The sequence below is a fragment of the Colletes gigas genome, unplaced genomic scaffold, assembly GCF_013123115.1.
Source record: "Colletes gigas isolate AHSC1104 unplaced genomic scaffold, ASM1312311v1 Colletes_gigas_Sc00004, whole genome shotgun sequence".
NCBI lineage: Eukaryota > Metazoa > Arthropoda > Insecta > Hymenoptera > Colletidae > Colletes > Colletes gigas.
Genome location: NW_025106633.1, coordinates 9,875,751 through 9,888,198, shown reverse-complemented (window position 1 = coordinate 9,888,198; position 12,448 = coordinate 9,875,751). Strand labels below are relative to the sequence as shown.

Here is a 12,448-nt window from a genome sequence, read left to right as displayed (position 1 = left end):
CCGTTTAGCGGTAAATTTTCAAACGATAGTTTCCGAAATGATCGCGCACGAAAATAAAATATGTGTACGAAATAAACGATGATTCGAACGCATTGTACTCTTTCAAATATTGTCGTAGTTTTTGGCGGCTTTTGCACTCGACGCGACGGATCGTCCTTGCGGATGTTCGAATGCAATTTGAAAATTGTTGCCCGTACACGCGGAAGACTTCGTTTGTAGTTCCGGTTTGAACCAGTATGCGAAGAGATGTCGTACGTGTTCACGAACAGTTACTTGTTATGTTTAGTCGCTGCGTTGTGAGGAATCGATGACCGTCAAATTATCGTGAATCGTTCCTGGTGTTCTCAGTAATCCGGTAGCTTGAAATTATGCAGTTCTATAAGGAAAAGCTACTGTCACCCGGACAACTGAAACGCCTTAGCGAGCACAAATACAACTGCACGACGAACAGCCTTTTGGACGGGCTTCTTCAACCCTGGTGGGACTGGCTAGTTAGCAAAGTTCCACTTTGGCTTGCACCCAATTTAATCACAGTCTTGGGGCTTATCGTCAACATCCTTACCACATTAATTCTTGTTTATTATAGTCCCGATGCTAGAACCGAGGTATCATTTACATAACCTATTTCTATGTCTCGTTTCGTTTCCTATGACAGACTAAAATTCACAGCATTACTTAAAGACTTAATGCATATTCATTATTGAAATCGTTAGGTAGAAAAATAAGCGTTGGAGTTCTATTGACGATAAAAAATGCGCGATATAAATAAGTAATGCTTAAATTAGACTTGTATATTTGCAATGCGCATACGGACGATTAGCTTGAGGAAAATTCTATCTTCGTTTCAGGCACCAAGATGGGCATGCTTTTTGTGCGCGGTTGGTTTGTTCATTTACCAGAGTTTGGATGCAATAGATGGCAAACAGGCCAGAAGAACTGGAACTTCAACACCACTGGGGGAACTGTTTGATCATGGATGTGATTCCTTGTCAACGGGTGTGTTACAGAAACTGTTGAACTTATTTTATCCAGATCGTGTGGAACAATTCCAAAACTAGCAAATATTAAGTAAAAACAAGTATTGTAACAAGTTTTACCAAACACATGCTATGCTGTTATATGTGTATACATATCCAAAGTTTTAACCATTAATTTTAGCATATTTGAATTCCTGTTAACAGGAATGGAATACATTGCAACTTTATGTTTTTAGTGTTTGTTGCACTGTCGGCATGCATAGCAGTACAATTAGGATATTACCCAACATGGATGTTTTTCCAATGCTTCTGTGCTATGACACTATTTTATTGTGCTCATTGGCAGACTTATGTTTCAGGTGAGAAATTATCTTTGTTCATAGACATTTTTATTGATAATTCCAATGTACTATTTCTATATTAAATTGTAAATCTGTTGAAACAGGTACCCTAAGGTTCGGTAAGATAGATGTCACAGAAGCACAGTTTACCATTATAACCATTCACCTCATTTCTGCGATCTTTGGACCTAAAGCATGGATGATGGAGGTTGTATTCCCCTTTAACAGTCGCTTATTATTTTTATTTTTAATTTTCCACACATTGGCAAGTGCTGAGTTTCTGATATCAAAGTAATATGCATACAATTACATGTTTTGCATACATGTAGCGTCGACGCGAATGATACGCGGCTGAGCTCGGTACTTGCACAATGTCTATTTATTTGTTACTATAAAATAGCTCCTTTCTTTTCAGTTCTTAAAGCATATCCAAATTTTCTAACATAACAAATTCATTTAAAAGTGAACAATGTTTTTAAATGCACAGTAATAAAATTTACGATATATTTTGCAAGATTGCTTAGTAGTATACTTGAATTTTTGAAGCACAAAATATTAAAAACTTTCATACAACATTAGAATCAAAAGGCTGGTAATTTTATTTACAGGCGCATAAAATTGTTAATTTGTTATAATCTTTCATTTTATCTTCATCAGATTCTTCATATGCCTATTTTCTATCGTTATTGTTGTCACCTTGTAATTTTTTGACATTCGAGTGGATCAATTGCACACATATATTTATCAACATATACATATATTTCATGCATTTAATATATTTATTAATTTTTTTAAAATCAATGGAAAGAATAAGTATGATAGTAATTTATAATAGTAAAAAAGTTAACACGTTAGTATACGAGCAATGTAACTTTTGGTTCTGTTAAAAAAAAAAAGTTTGATACATTGGGGAAAAATGAATAATTTTTTATACTAAATTTCTGATTTTGTATCTCAAGGCTCATGAAGTTTAAGAAAAAGTGTAAGACTATATTTGCATGAGTCTAATGAGATTATTTCTTACAGATACCATACGTAGATGGTTTTATTTTTAAATATTTAATAGGAGTTATGACAATCATTTGTGCACTGGCAAAATTAAATTCCATCTTTTCGGTGATTTTCACCGGAGGAGTGGGCAAGAATGGTTCAACTGTGGCTGTAAGTTAGTCAATTAGACTTATGTTTTTTGGAGATATGGAAATGAGAGCAGCATGGCATGAGGAGCGACGCTGAAATTACTTTTTTGCTATGAAACTTATTATCTTAACATGCATTTCATTTCCAAACTTCTTACTCGTTTATTCCCCTTTGTCTATTTCTTTTCTTATTTTCCTACATCTTATCATCTCCATGACAAATGCATCAGTTGCATTTGCGTAGACAATTTTTCCGTTATTAAATTCGTTACGTTGTAAGAAGCAAAAAGATATTTAGAGAAAAGTATAAAATGCCACGGTGATATTTAGAATGCTTCTATGATAAAAAATTTGGTTTATAACATTTTCACTTTTGGATACCTTCCATAAAATATGCTTTTGAAACAATTTCTATAGAGAAGACGTTACTTTGTTAGCGATAATGAATATGCAATGTGATTTAAGATAAATTTGATACATCTTTTGTTAAGAATCAATACGAACACCAATAAAATTTACTATTCTTCAGAATTTTATTGATAATTAGTTCGAAAACTATAAACCGGTAGACGGACGATTCGATGTGAAATTTATACCTTGCATCACGATCATGATTCATTTTATTTCAGAACTGATTATTTTTATTTCGATCATAGATTTAATCACTGTAACGTAAATTCCATTTATAATTAAACAACAAAGGCAGAAAAATAATTAAAGAAAATTTTTTGTCTTGGTTGATTATTATACTATGCAGCGTCCCTCGTGCCTAATGTTTTATTTTTATATTATTTCTATATAGAAATATGGGCCACAAATGGAACTAGTCGAATCAAAATTACTTTAACGAACGATGAAAGAGTAAAAGACTTATGTAAGATAAACATAGAAAATAGGATTAACGTAGGATAACTAATTTATCGACTTAAGCAACGAAACAATTTTTCTATAATTTTCATAACGAGCGAGATTTTGTATATTTGTTTAGATACCAGTGCTCGGTGTAGGCACAGTCAGTAACTGCGTAGCAGTGATATTTTATGCAGGCTACGTTCATGTATTCCTTGAATTCTGTAAAGTGTTTGAATCCGGTGGGATTGGAAAGAATGGTTCCACGATTGCAGTAAGTTGCACAAATAAAAAAAACTGACTGATCGCATACACACAAATTCTCATATATTTTTTTTTTTTTTTCTACTATAGCATTAGTCACGATAAAAATTTTTCTTCTTTCATTCTGCTTGCCTATCTAGTCTGTTGGATTACTATTATTCGTGTTAAAAAAATAGTTTTTTGCATTACTAAATTTCTCTCTCATTTATAGGTATATTAATTTATTATAATAAATATTGTTGTATGGTGTGCAGTCTGTAAAAGAAATATGGCTTACACTCTAATGTGAAATTGAAAGTGCTACTTCTTCTGTGCACAACTTATCTTCCTTCTACTTACGCTTAAAACTGTTTCTTCCTAGTCTTTGACATCAGTTGCGCGAATTATTTTTACTCGAATTGTTGCACAATAATTTTCAAGCAATTTCGTAGCTACTGCGACGATGTCAAACTAAAACTTTTCTCTAAATAATATTACGGTCACGTGCTTGTTAATCAAACAAAACTTGTCATCTATTTATCGGTCTTTATGAGCAACCGACTTTAGATTTTCAAATCTGGAAGCGGAGAAAGTTGATTTGGTTGCTTGTGAAATCCGAGAAATAGACTAAAATCTTTCTCTGAACTTTTAAATTCTGAAGCAGACAGAGAACATTTGTATGATATTACGATTCACACGAAAGGATATAGGAGTTTCGATTATTTTTAAGGTATGATGAAATGTAAATACATGATTTATTGGGTCATCGGTGGGCATACTCAAAGGTCTCTAAATTCTTTAAATAATGTTACATTAATTTGTGTCATTCTTTCTTAATACTTGAATATATATATATATATTTGATTTAATATAGTAAAGGTCCCGATGGATATTTCCTGATTCGTTGTAAATTAACAGATTGTGTGAGAAATTTAATACGTATTTCGAAAATTTGAAATTGTTTCAAGAGCGAAAGGTTTTCATTAGTGTACGATGATATATTATACCAGGAATCAATGATAGAAAATATATTATTACGTTAACTAATAGAAAGGTTTTTCATGTCGCTTATACAGTTGCCATACACTGGCACAGAGGTCAAGGTGTTTCCATTATGGGCTGCTGTGGGCATCGCTATTTTACTTGCACAGAGCAGCATATCCGTCATTCTTGCCGGTGGTGTCGGAAAAAATGGCTCCACCGTTGCAGTAAGTCAGTTCAGAAGTCATAAAATCGTTGTGTAGTGCACTTTGCATCATACCTTGATTTAGGCCCACTTTTACGAACAAATATATTTTAGTATTTCGTTTTTTCTCTTACTAGTTATACGATTGGTATTATATTTTGTTTAAAAATATATATACCAATCAACCACTTTCTTCTAAATTGACTACTTAATGCATCACGTTATTTTTAACAGTATTGTTTTAATAATATATACTTTCTATAGTTATTAAAACATTGAATTGGTCGTCTTATTAATTTAATTTCTACAAAAGTAAAGTGGGTCTAAATACTGCAAGAGCAACACACAAAAATGTTTACCATTTCTTAATCTCCATTTTGGTCAACACCTTTTCCTGTGTATCTATCAATTTATACTGATACGTCATACATGTTTCCCTACATTTTATAATCCCGCTCCATTTTTCTTTGAATCAAGTATGTAACAGCTTCGAGAAGTAGCATGTAATGTTACAATAACATTATGCGTGCATGAGTGTACATGATCAATGGTGGTAGAATACTATTTACTATATGCTTTGTTCTCACTAACTCTGTACTAATTTTAATTTATTCTTGTATGCAGAGTGGTGGTATCCTAACACGATCATCTTGAACAGCTTGTAAATGATGTTTTTTATGATTTAAAGGTCTGGTTTATTCTAAAATTAATATTTTCCTATCGAAGTTGATCCTCAGATCTCCAAAGGCATTTCTATTTGCAATAAAAATTAATACATCACCTAATGACCTTCTTTGATATTATGTAATTTTTGCGTACGACTACTCCTCGTACAATTTGCAAATTATTCGAGGTGAGCGTGTTCTATGCGTGAATCTAAGCGTGTCAGATTGAATACATTTATTTTTTACTGTAGTATTACACACTATTTTCGCATAGAAAAGTATTTGCATTTTGCTTGGGAATGCATAATGTGTAGTTTCTTTGATGGTAATAAAAATTGTAATGTTTAATTATTAACCGAAATTTATTCTATTCGTAGTTTAATTTGTTTCAATTTTTTCTTCGTGTTTCGCAACTTTATACGTTATGTACAGAAATTATTAAAACTTTTGCAAGCAACAGTTCCTATTATTTAATATTGCAATGCTATTAAAGTGTAAAATATTATAAATAAAACTTTTGTATTTGAAATTTATTTCTTGAAAATTTAAGTGATCTTTTCATTATTCGATGTTAAATTATTGAGCGTTATTTTGTAAATGCTTTTCTTCCGAGTTTCCCCGATATCGATTTCATCATAATATTTATTCCATTTCAGGGAACGTCAGTTTTATCTCCAATTATTCCATTTAGTTTTGTGATAGTACCAGCTTTTATAATTTATAGAAAAAGTGCTGAGCACGTATATGAAAATCATCCTGTACTGTACATACTTGCATTTGGAATGGTTGCGGCTAAAGTTACCAATCGGTTAGTGGTAGGTATATCGATGTCCCTTTATCGTTGTAATTGAATTACACGTTTAGTATTTAATGATATCATTATTCGTTATTGCAGGTTGCGCACATGACAAAAAATGAAATGCAGTATTTAGACAGTTCGCTGATTGGACCAGCAATGCTGTTCCTGAATCAGTATTTTAATTTCTTTATCAAAGAATATTACGTTCTTTGGTTGTGCTTTGTAAGTTTCATGCTCCCTATAACGAACTTTACCCTTTTTAGTGCTGTATTTTCATATGCTTGTATTTTGTGGACATTTCTAGATTTGGGTCACCCTGGATTTACTCCGGTATTGTACTCAAATATGTTTCGAGATCTGCGATCACATGAAGATCAAACTATTTAGGATACCATTAGGAGATTATCGAGCGACCCAGGTTTCTAACACAGCTGAAAAAAATGGTACTAACAGGTCTCAACGTAACAGATTGCAAAAGAAACACCACTAGAATTTATTCGTGATAATGAATGTACTGTATAATTCATTCGATGTATAAAAGAGTTACATTATAAGAAGACATAGAGCTTTGATAAATTCTGTTACTACAAACTGTATATAAAAATATGAATAGTATAGTTCATTTATTATCACATTAATTTATCATCACTCCGTATCTGATTAGTATTGAGTATAAATAAAGAATCTCGCCAATATGTTGGTCGAAAAAACAATTCACTGCTTGTCGTCGATTATAAATATTCTGTTGTCGGAAATGAGAAAATATTGGGAACCTAGCAGTCAACTATACTTAAACGAATAGAACGATAGAGTACGCGAAACAATAGATACTAAAATGAAAAAAAAAATGATACACGAGTATTATTGAGAATTTAAACAAAAAGACATGGCATAAATCTTAAGTAACTTTATATTTCATAATAATTTAATTAAATCATTGGATCTGAACGAATTACTTGACTCTTGTTTGTTAACGATTGATGTAACAAATTTTATTTATATTTTTTTGTGACTTTTGAATTACAAAGATTAAGTTTCACATATCGTCTCGAGAGAAATCAGAAGTAATATACTGCAGTTATTTATCAGTTATTACATTACATCCGTGATCTCATAAAATACTTTATAAGGATCTATTAACAATAATGAAACTAGGGAAAAAAAAAAAGTTATCATTTTTTCAGATCTGTAGTTTTTAACTGACGTGTAAATAGATTTATAATACAGGTATTCCAATATTTACATAGTCAATTATAACAAAAATTACTTATAGTATAGTGAAAAGCTACCAAAGATAGTTGCTTCGAGTTAAAGTGATCCTAAGATCGAATGTCTGTTATCTCCTAATTTTCTCAAAAAGGTTCGGTTCAATGAAGATTTGTAAGGAATTGAAAGAATGTTTAGCGATTAATGGATCATCGTAATTGTGTGTTTCAGAAAAGTATACTTTTTTTTTTTATCGAGTTTTTACTCATAACAAATGAGGAATTGTAAACAAAAAGTATGTAGTATAGAAAATGATATGTATTTGCATATATTTAGACAAGGGAACCGTACTGTTTTTTAATTATTAATGATTTTGGTTCAGCTCGGGTGTGGCCTTAACATGCGCTTGTAATTGCAATTATGAGAAATGCGTTCTCAAGCCAGAAACCGAACAGTTTTATGGGAAAAGAAATGTCATTTTTATTCATTGCAATTTATGGTATTCACGCCAAATCTTTTACAAAACGCATACCATTGCAAAGTTCGTTTGCAATTTAAAAATATTATGGGTTTATCGATGCAACGGAACTTGATCAATTTTATGCGCTTCATAGAAGAAAATATCTATTATCATTTTGGGAACATAATAACGCATCCAAAGAAACAAAAGAATCAAAAGTTTCTGCGATACAAATTTAGAGCGCGTATTGTAAAAATGTACATTTACCTCGATCAAAGTTCTTTCTGGATAAATTTTGTTCGAGGTGTACGTATCGATTGTAAACAAAACGGATCGTGCATGAGAAATTTAAAAATTTGAGTAAGAAAACCAAAAAAAAACCAAAAAGCAAAGAGTAATGTTCATGTTCAGTGCTATATAAATTCGGATTATCATATAAAAATATATTATTTCATTGTAGAAGATTCTATTAGACATACGATATTGTATGTTTTACGACTTTTCTTAAAAAAGCCTTGAATTTTTACGAAACAGTTAAGAGTATCAGGATGACAATATTTCTAAGAGACTTTTCTGCAATATTGTCAGGAAACAAAATATGTATCTAATACACTAATGTATCGTACCTTGGTTTCTGTTCGTATTCTGTAATATACTTTTTCGATAAACAATTTTCTTATCACGTGCTATCTTTCATTTACACGTTTTCATTAGAGAAGCTTACAAGTATGAGAATCTTCGGAATTACTCTCCCCCGTTCTCCCTTCTTCAGATTTAATCCGTACCAACCCCTCCAAATTTTCTAAAAAACAAATTTTCAACCTTGTTTCCTAACGTACTTCTATAGGTTTTCAAAACTTTAATCCGCATGTTGCATTATCGCTTGTTATTTTATGTGCCTGTAAGTTTCCTTTATAAATCAAATTACTGATATTGTCTAAGTAATCAGGGATCGTTATAAAAACATGCAAAGTATTTATAATTTCATAAAAATATCCAAATATTTTGAATGTTTAACTTTGCGATAGCGTTGCTACGGTATATCGTATGGATGTTTTAGATGAAATTGTTTGGATTGGTTAATTGGATGGACATTACTTGTTACTACCATAGAAACAATATATATTTTCATAATAAACTAAATATGCTCATTTGTACATATTGTCCTGCATATTGGCTTAACTTTAAAAACCTAGTTTTATGTGTAACGTTAGAATTACTACTCTTTAAAATTGTAAATGAATAATGTTATAAAATGATGAATCTAAACAAATAGAAACCAACGTATCTTAAAAGTTACAGCTGTATAGAGTACGCAGGGTGTGCGGTAAGCAGCTGAATTAAATGGTGATAGAATACGTACATTGTTAATTTGTATGTAACATTTTTCTGCTTGATCGTGCGCCCATTAACTTATCGTGCGTTAATCGTTTGATCGATGATAATGGAAAGTGCCTTCTCTTATTCCTGTTCACAGAAATTATGAGGTATGTAATCCTGTTAGTAGAGGATTTACAATGGCACGTGAAGATTATGTTTGCATGTCTTCTGCCTGTTGCTTGGCTCTAACGCTTTATCGAACGCGTTCAGGATGTTATCACGATCGTCACGATTGATAGTTTTATTGAATCGATCGAACGTAGCCAGCAAAGAACTTCTGAACACGGTCGTGTACTAATATATATAATAAGTCGAATACGAGATAGAAAGGGTTCGGCGCCTGATTGTACTTTGTTATTGGTATATTTAGATTGTATAGAATGTCATTTAAATTTCGGTTCTAGCGTAGGAATAATATTTCAGTGTACAAAAATATGCAGTTAAATTATAGAGGGGTAACATGAAATTATACTGATAGAGTCTATAAATGATATTGAGAAAATTGTGCTTTACTAGAGTTAAATGGTGGCCGATCCTTAATCGATATTATTGTTGTAATGAGTGGTCTGTTACACAAATGGGCGTAGTTACCTAATGTTACATAGTGTTATAATGTGGTACAATATAGTATAACATGTTACTTACGCATGTGCGAATAACACTTTAATGTTTGATAAGCATAACAATATGTACACGTCAAAACATTTAAGTTTAACTTTTTAAGTTTTATGTGAGTTTAAGTAATTCGTATAGCTTGTTTTATGCAAAGTTCTGTAACAGTTTGTAATGTTATACCTTCTATATAAAGAAGGTGAAAATTAATTGTTATTTTATTGATAGTGCTGACTTTGTAACAAGGTATTCGCACATGCCCAATGCTGATATGTTCTTATTCGTTGGTATGCATGAATAGTTTTGTTCACAGTTCGCATGATGGTGGAACAAGAGCCTCTGTTAGACGAGGACTATCATCACGGATCTGATACTACCCTCGACCTATGATGGATACAAAAGTATACATCAGCGTAAAGATGATTATTTGAAATTACAGGGTTGCGCAAAGGTCTCTGCATTTTCCAATTTCTACTCTTATGTTTTTGTTCCTCTATGTATGAGAAATAGAAAGAGGCATGTACGATGTGAAACTGTAACTAGGAAGTTTCAAATGATCTTTGATCCTTGGAGGAACGTATTTTTATCGAGAATTGTTTGTATAAAAAGAGTAGATAATGAAATGTATTTAAAAGATTTCGCGCGTTACCCGTAGATCATAGAAAAGAATTTTTTAGTTCTATCGATAACAGTAATGAGCACGAGATTGCCTAATTAAATGGTTTTCGAGTGAGCGAGATAACAGCGTATTTCTTCATAGAATATTAGAGTGAGAAACTGTGAAGTACAATTTCGTTACCGATGATTGTAAGATAGAGAGATAATTGTTCCGATACAGTCATAATAAATATCGCGAATAAGATTTCGTTATTGGTACTATCCGAATTTGTAAAACTTTTACAAGGTAATGGAAGGAAGAATATTTTTTAAATAGTTTATGCACCTTTGATACTTACGCAAGGCGAACAAAAACGATCAATTATTTTTCCTCGTGCGATTTTTAATGAGAATTTTTCGTTACGAGTATAAGTTTTAGCACAATAAAACACGTACTAATTTCTGTTATTATTGCACAATAATTAACAATTTTTCTCAGTAGTATGCAATATCGAATTCTTACCGCAGAACGAATGAAAATTGTAGCATTCTAAATTACAATTAGAAAAAAGAAAAAAAAAGAAAAATAATTTTGTATCGATATTTATTATAAAACTTATAACAATAAAATGATAATAATATTTTATTCGACGGGCTCGCACGAGCCTCGTGTATTTGTCTACGAACAATTTGTATTTTGATAACGGAGTTAGAATCGAATCTTTAATTCGATTAATAATTTTCAAAGTTGAAATTATAATGTCTTATATGGAAATACAATCGATTGGAAACAATATCTTCTGTAAAAACGTTATTTATATTTCACCGAACATTGTTATACTTGAACGAAAATGAAAAATGGAGACGTAAACATCGATGATTTTTTAATAATCGAGAATTTAGAAAATTCATTCTTCAGTGCAGCGTTTCTTAAGTTTTTTACTGTATTGGCCCAACACATTTGTTTGTAATAGTACCACGGCCCAAATGTTTATGCTGTATAAATTTTAAAAACATTATTGCGATCTATGTTTTCAAATCTGTGAAATTTTTTTAGTCCTTAGTTTTGCATAAACGATAGCAGCATACATTTTCACATATATTTAAGAACTTCGCTAGCAAAGTAGTATGTATTATTATTAATTGTTCGCATGACATTACATAATAAACGAATTAATAAACATTCAAAGTGATATTTATTAAATACCTACTCGAATTTTTTTCTCGAAAGTGCGTAGGATTTCGGGGGTATGTCTATTCACCAAAAATGTTTCTAATTGACCCCCAGACCCGAAAATAATTTTTCCAGAAAGATTTGAAACTTTTCAATTTCGCCGAAAAATTTAGGCTCGTTCTCGAATTTTTTTCTCGAAAATGCGTAGGATTTCGAGGGTATGTGTATTCACCAAAAATGATTGCAATTGATCCCTGCAACCGAAAATAATTTTTTCAGAACTATTTGAAACTTTTCATTTTTGTCGAAATTTTCTGTACCCTGTCCTTACCATGGATTCAGTATCCGGTGGTAAGTATAATCCTAAAGTACGTGCATGTATGTCTTATTGTGTCTTATTTATCCGGAATGATCGATTGACATTTATTCTTTTATTTCCTAACTTTGATATACTCTCCTTCAAAGTGGAACAAAACGTATAAGGGGATCCTTGTAAGAAAGCTTTAATCCTCGACTTTGTGATGGTTTTAATGGGTCATTGGTTATTGGATGGTCAACAGTGGTTAGCTTATGGTCATCGATGGTAAAAAACGAAGTTGATTTCAAGGTCAGCGGTCCAGGGAAGGTTCAGAAATATCCAAGAGAAAGAACCAATCGAAATAGTTCTGTAGATCGGACGATCTTATCCGTTAACTGCGTCCTTGGCTGTGATTGACACTGAGTATCCCCACTCTTCCATCATGTTAGAAAGGGGTACAAGTAGCCTCGCTATCGAAGTTATCCTTGAGTCGCGTCGCGATTTTGGGAGCGTACACATGGG

The 12,448-nt window shown here is 31.9% G+C and overlaps 1 protein-coding gene across 3 annotated transcripts; it reads left to right on the top strand.

Annotated features, from left to right (window-relative positions):
• Positions 1–199: 199 nt before the first annotated feature.
• LOC122405040 (cholinephosphotransferase 1) lies at positions 200–11,643 on the top strand. 3 transcript variants are annotated; one of them, XM_043409509.1, is made up of 9 exons: positions 200–605; positions 849–996; positions 1,214–1,336; positions 1,423–1,526; positions 4,626–4,757; positions 6,057–6,215; positions 6,296–6,421; positions 6,504–6,642; positions 10,171–11,643. In XM_043409509.1, the coding sequence occupies exons 1-9, from the start codon at positions 369–371 to the stop codon at positions 10,245–10,247; spliced, it is 1,245 nt and encodes a 414-aa protein (XP_043265444.1). In that variant the 5' UTR covers positions 200–368; the 3' UTR covers positions 10,248–11,643. The 3 variants fall into 3 exon arrangements, with proteins under 3 accessions (XP_043265444.1, XP_043265443.1, XP_043265442.1); XM_043409508.1 differs by lacking the exon at positions 4,626–4,757 and adding an exon at positions 3,446–3,580 and having other exon boundaries at positions 202–605; XM_043409507.1 differs by lacking the exon at positions 4,626–4,757 and adding an exon at positions 2,345–2,479 and having other exon boundaries at positions 209–605.
• The last annotated feature ends 805 nt before the right edge of the window (positions 11,644–12,448 follow it).

Coding starts and splice junctions, on each gene's coding strand:
- LOC122405040 (XM_043409508.1), top strand. CDS start 369: ATGCAGTTCTATAAGGAAAAGCTACTGTCACCCGGACAACTGAAACGC. Junction 3,581..6,056: donor AGAATGGTTCCACGATTGCA/GTAAGTTGCACA, acceptor ATTCCATTTCAG/GGAACGTCAGTTTTATCTCC. Junction 6,422..6,503: donor ACGTTCTTTGGTTGTGCTTT/GTAAGTTTCATG, acceptor GGACATTTCTAG/ATTTGGGTCACCCTGGATTT.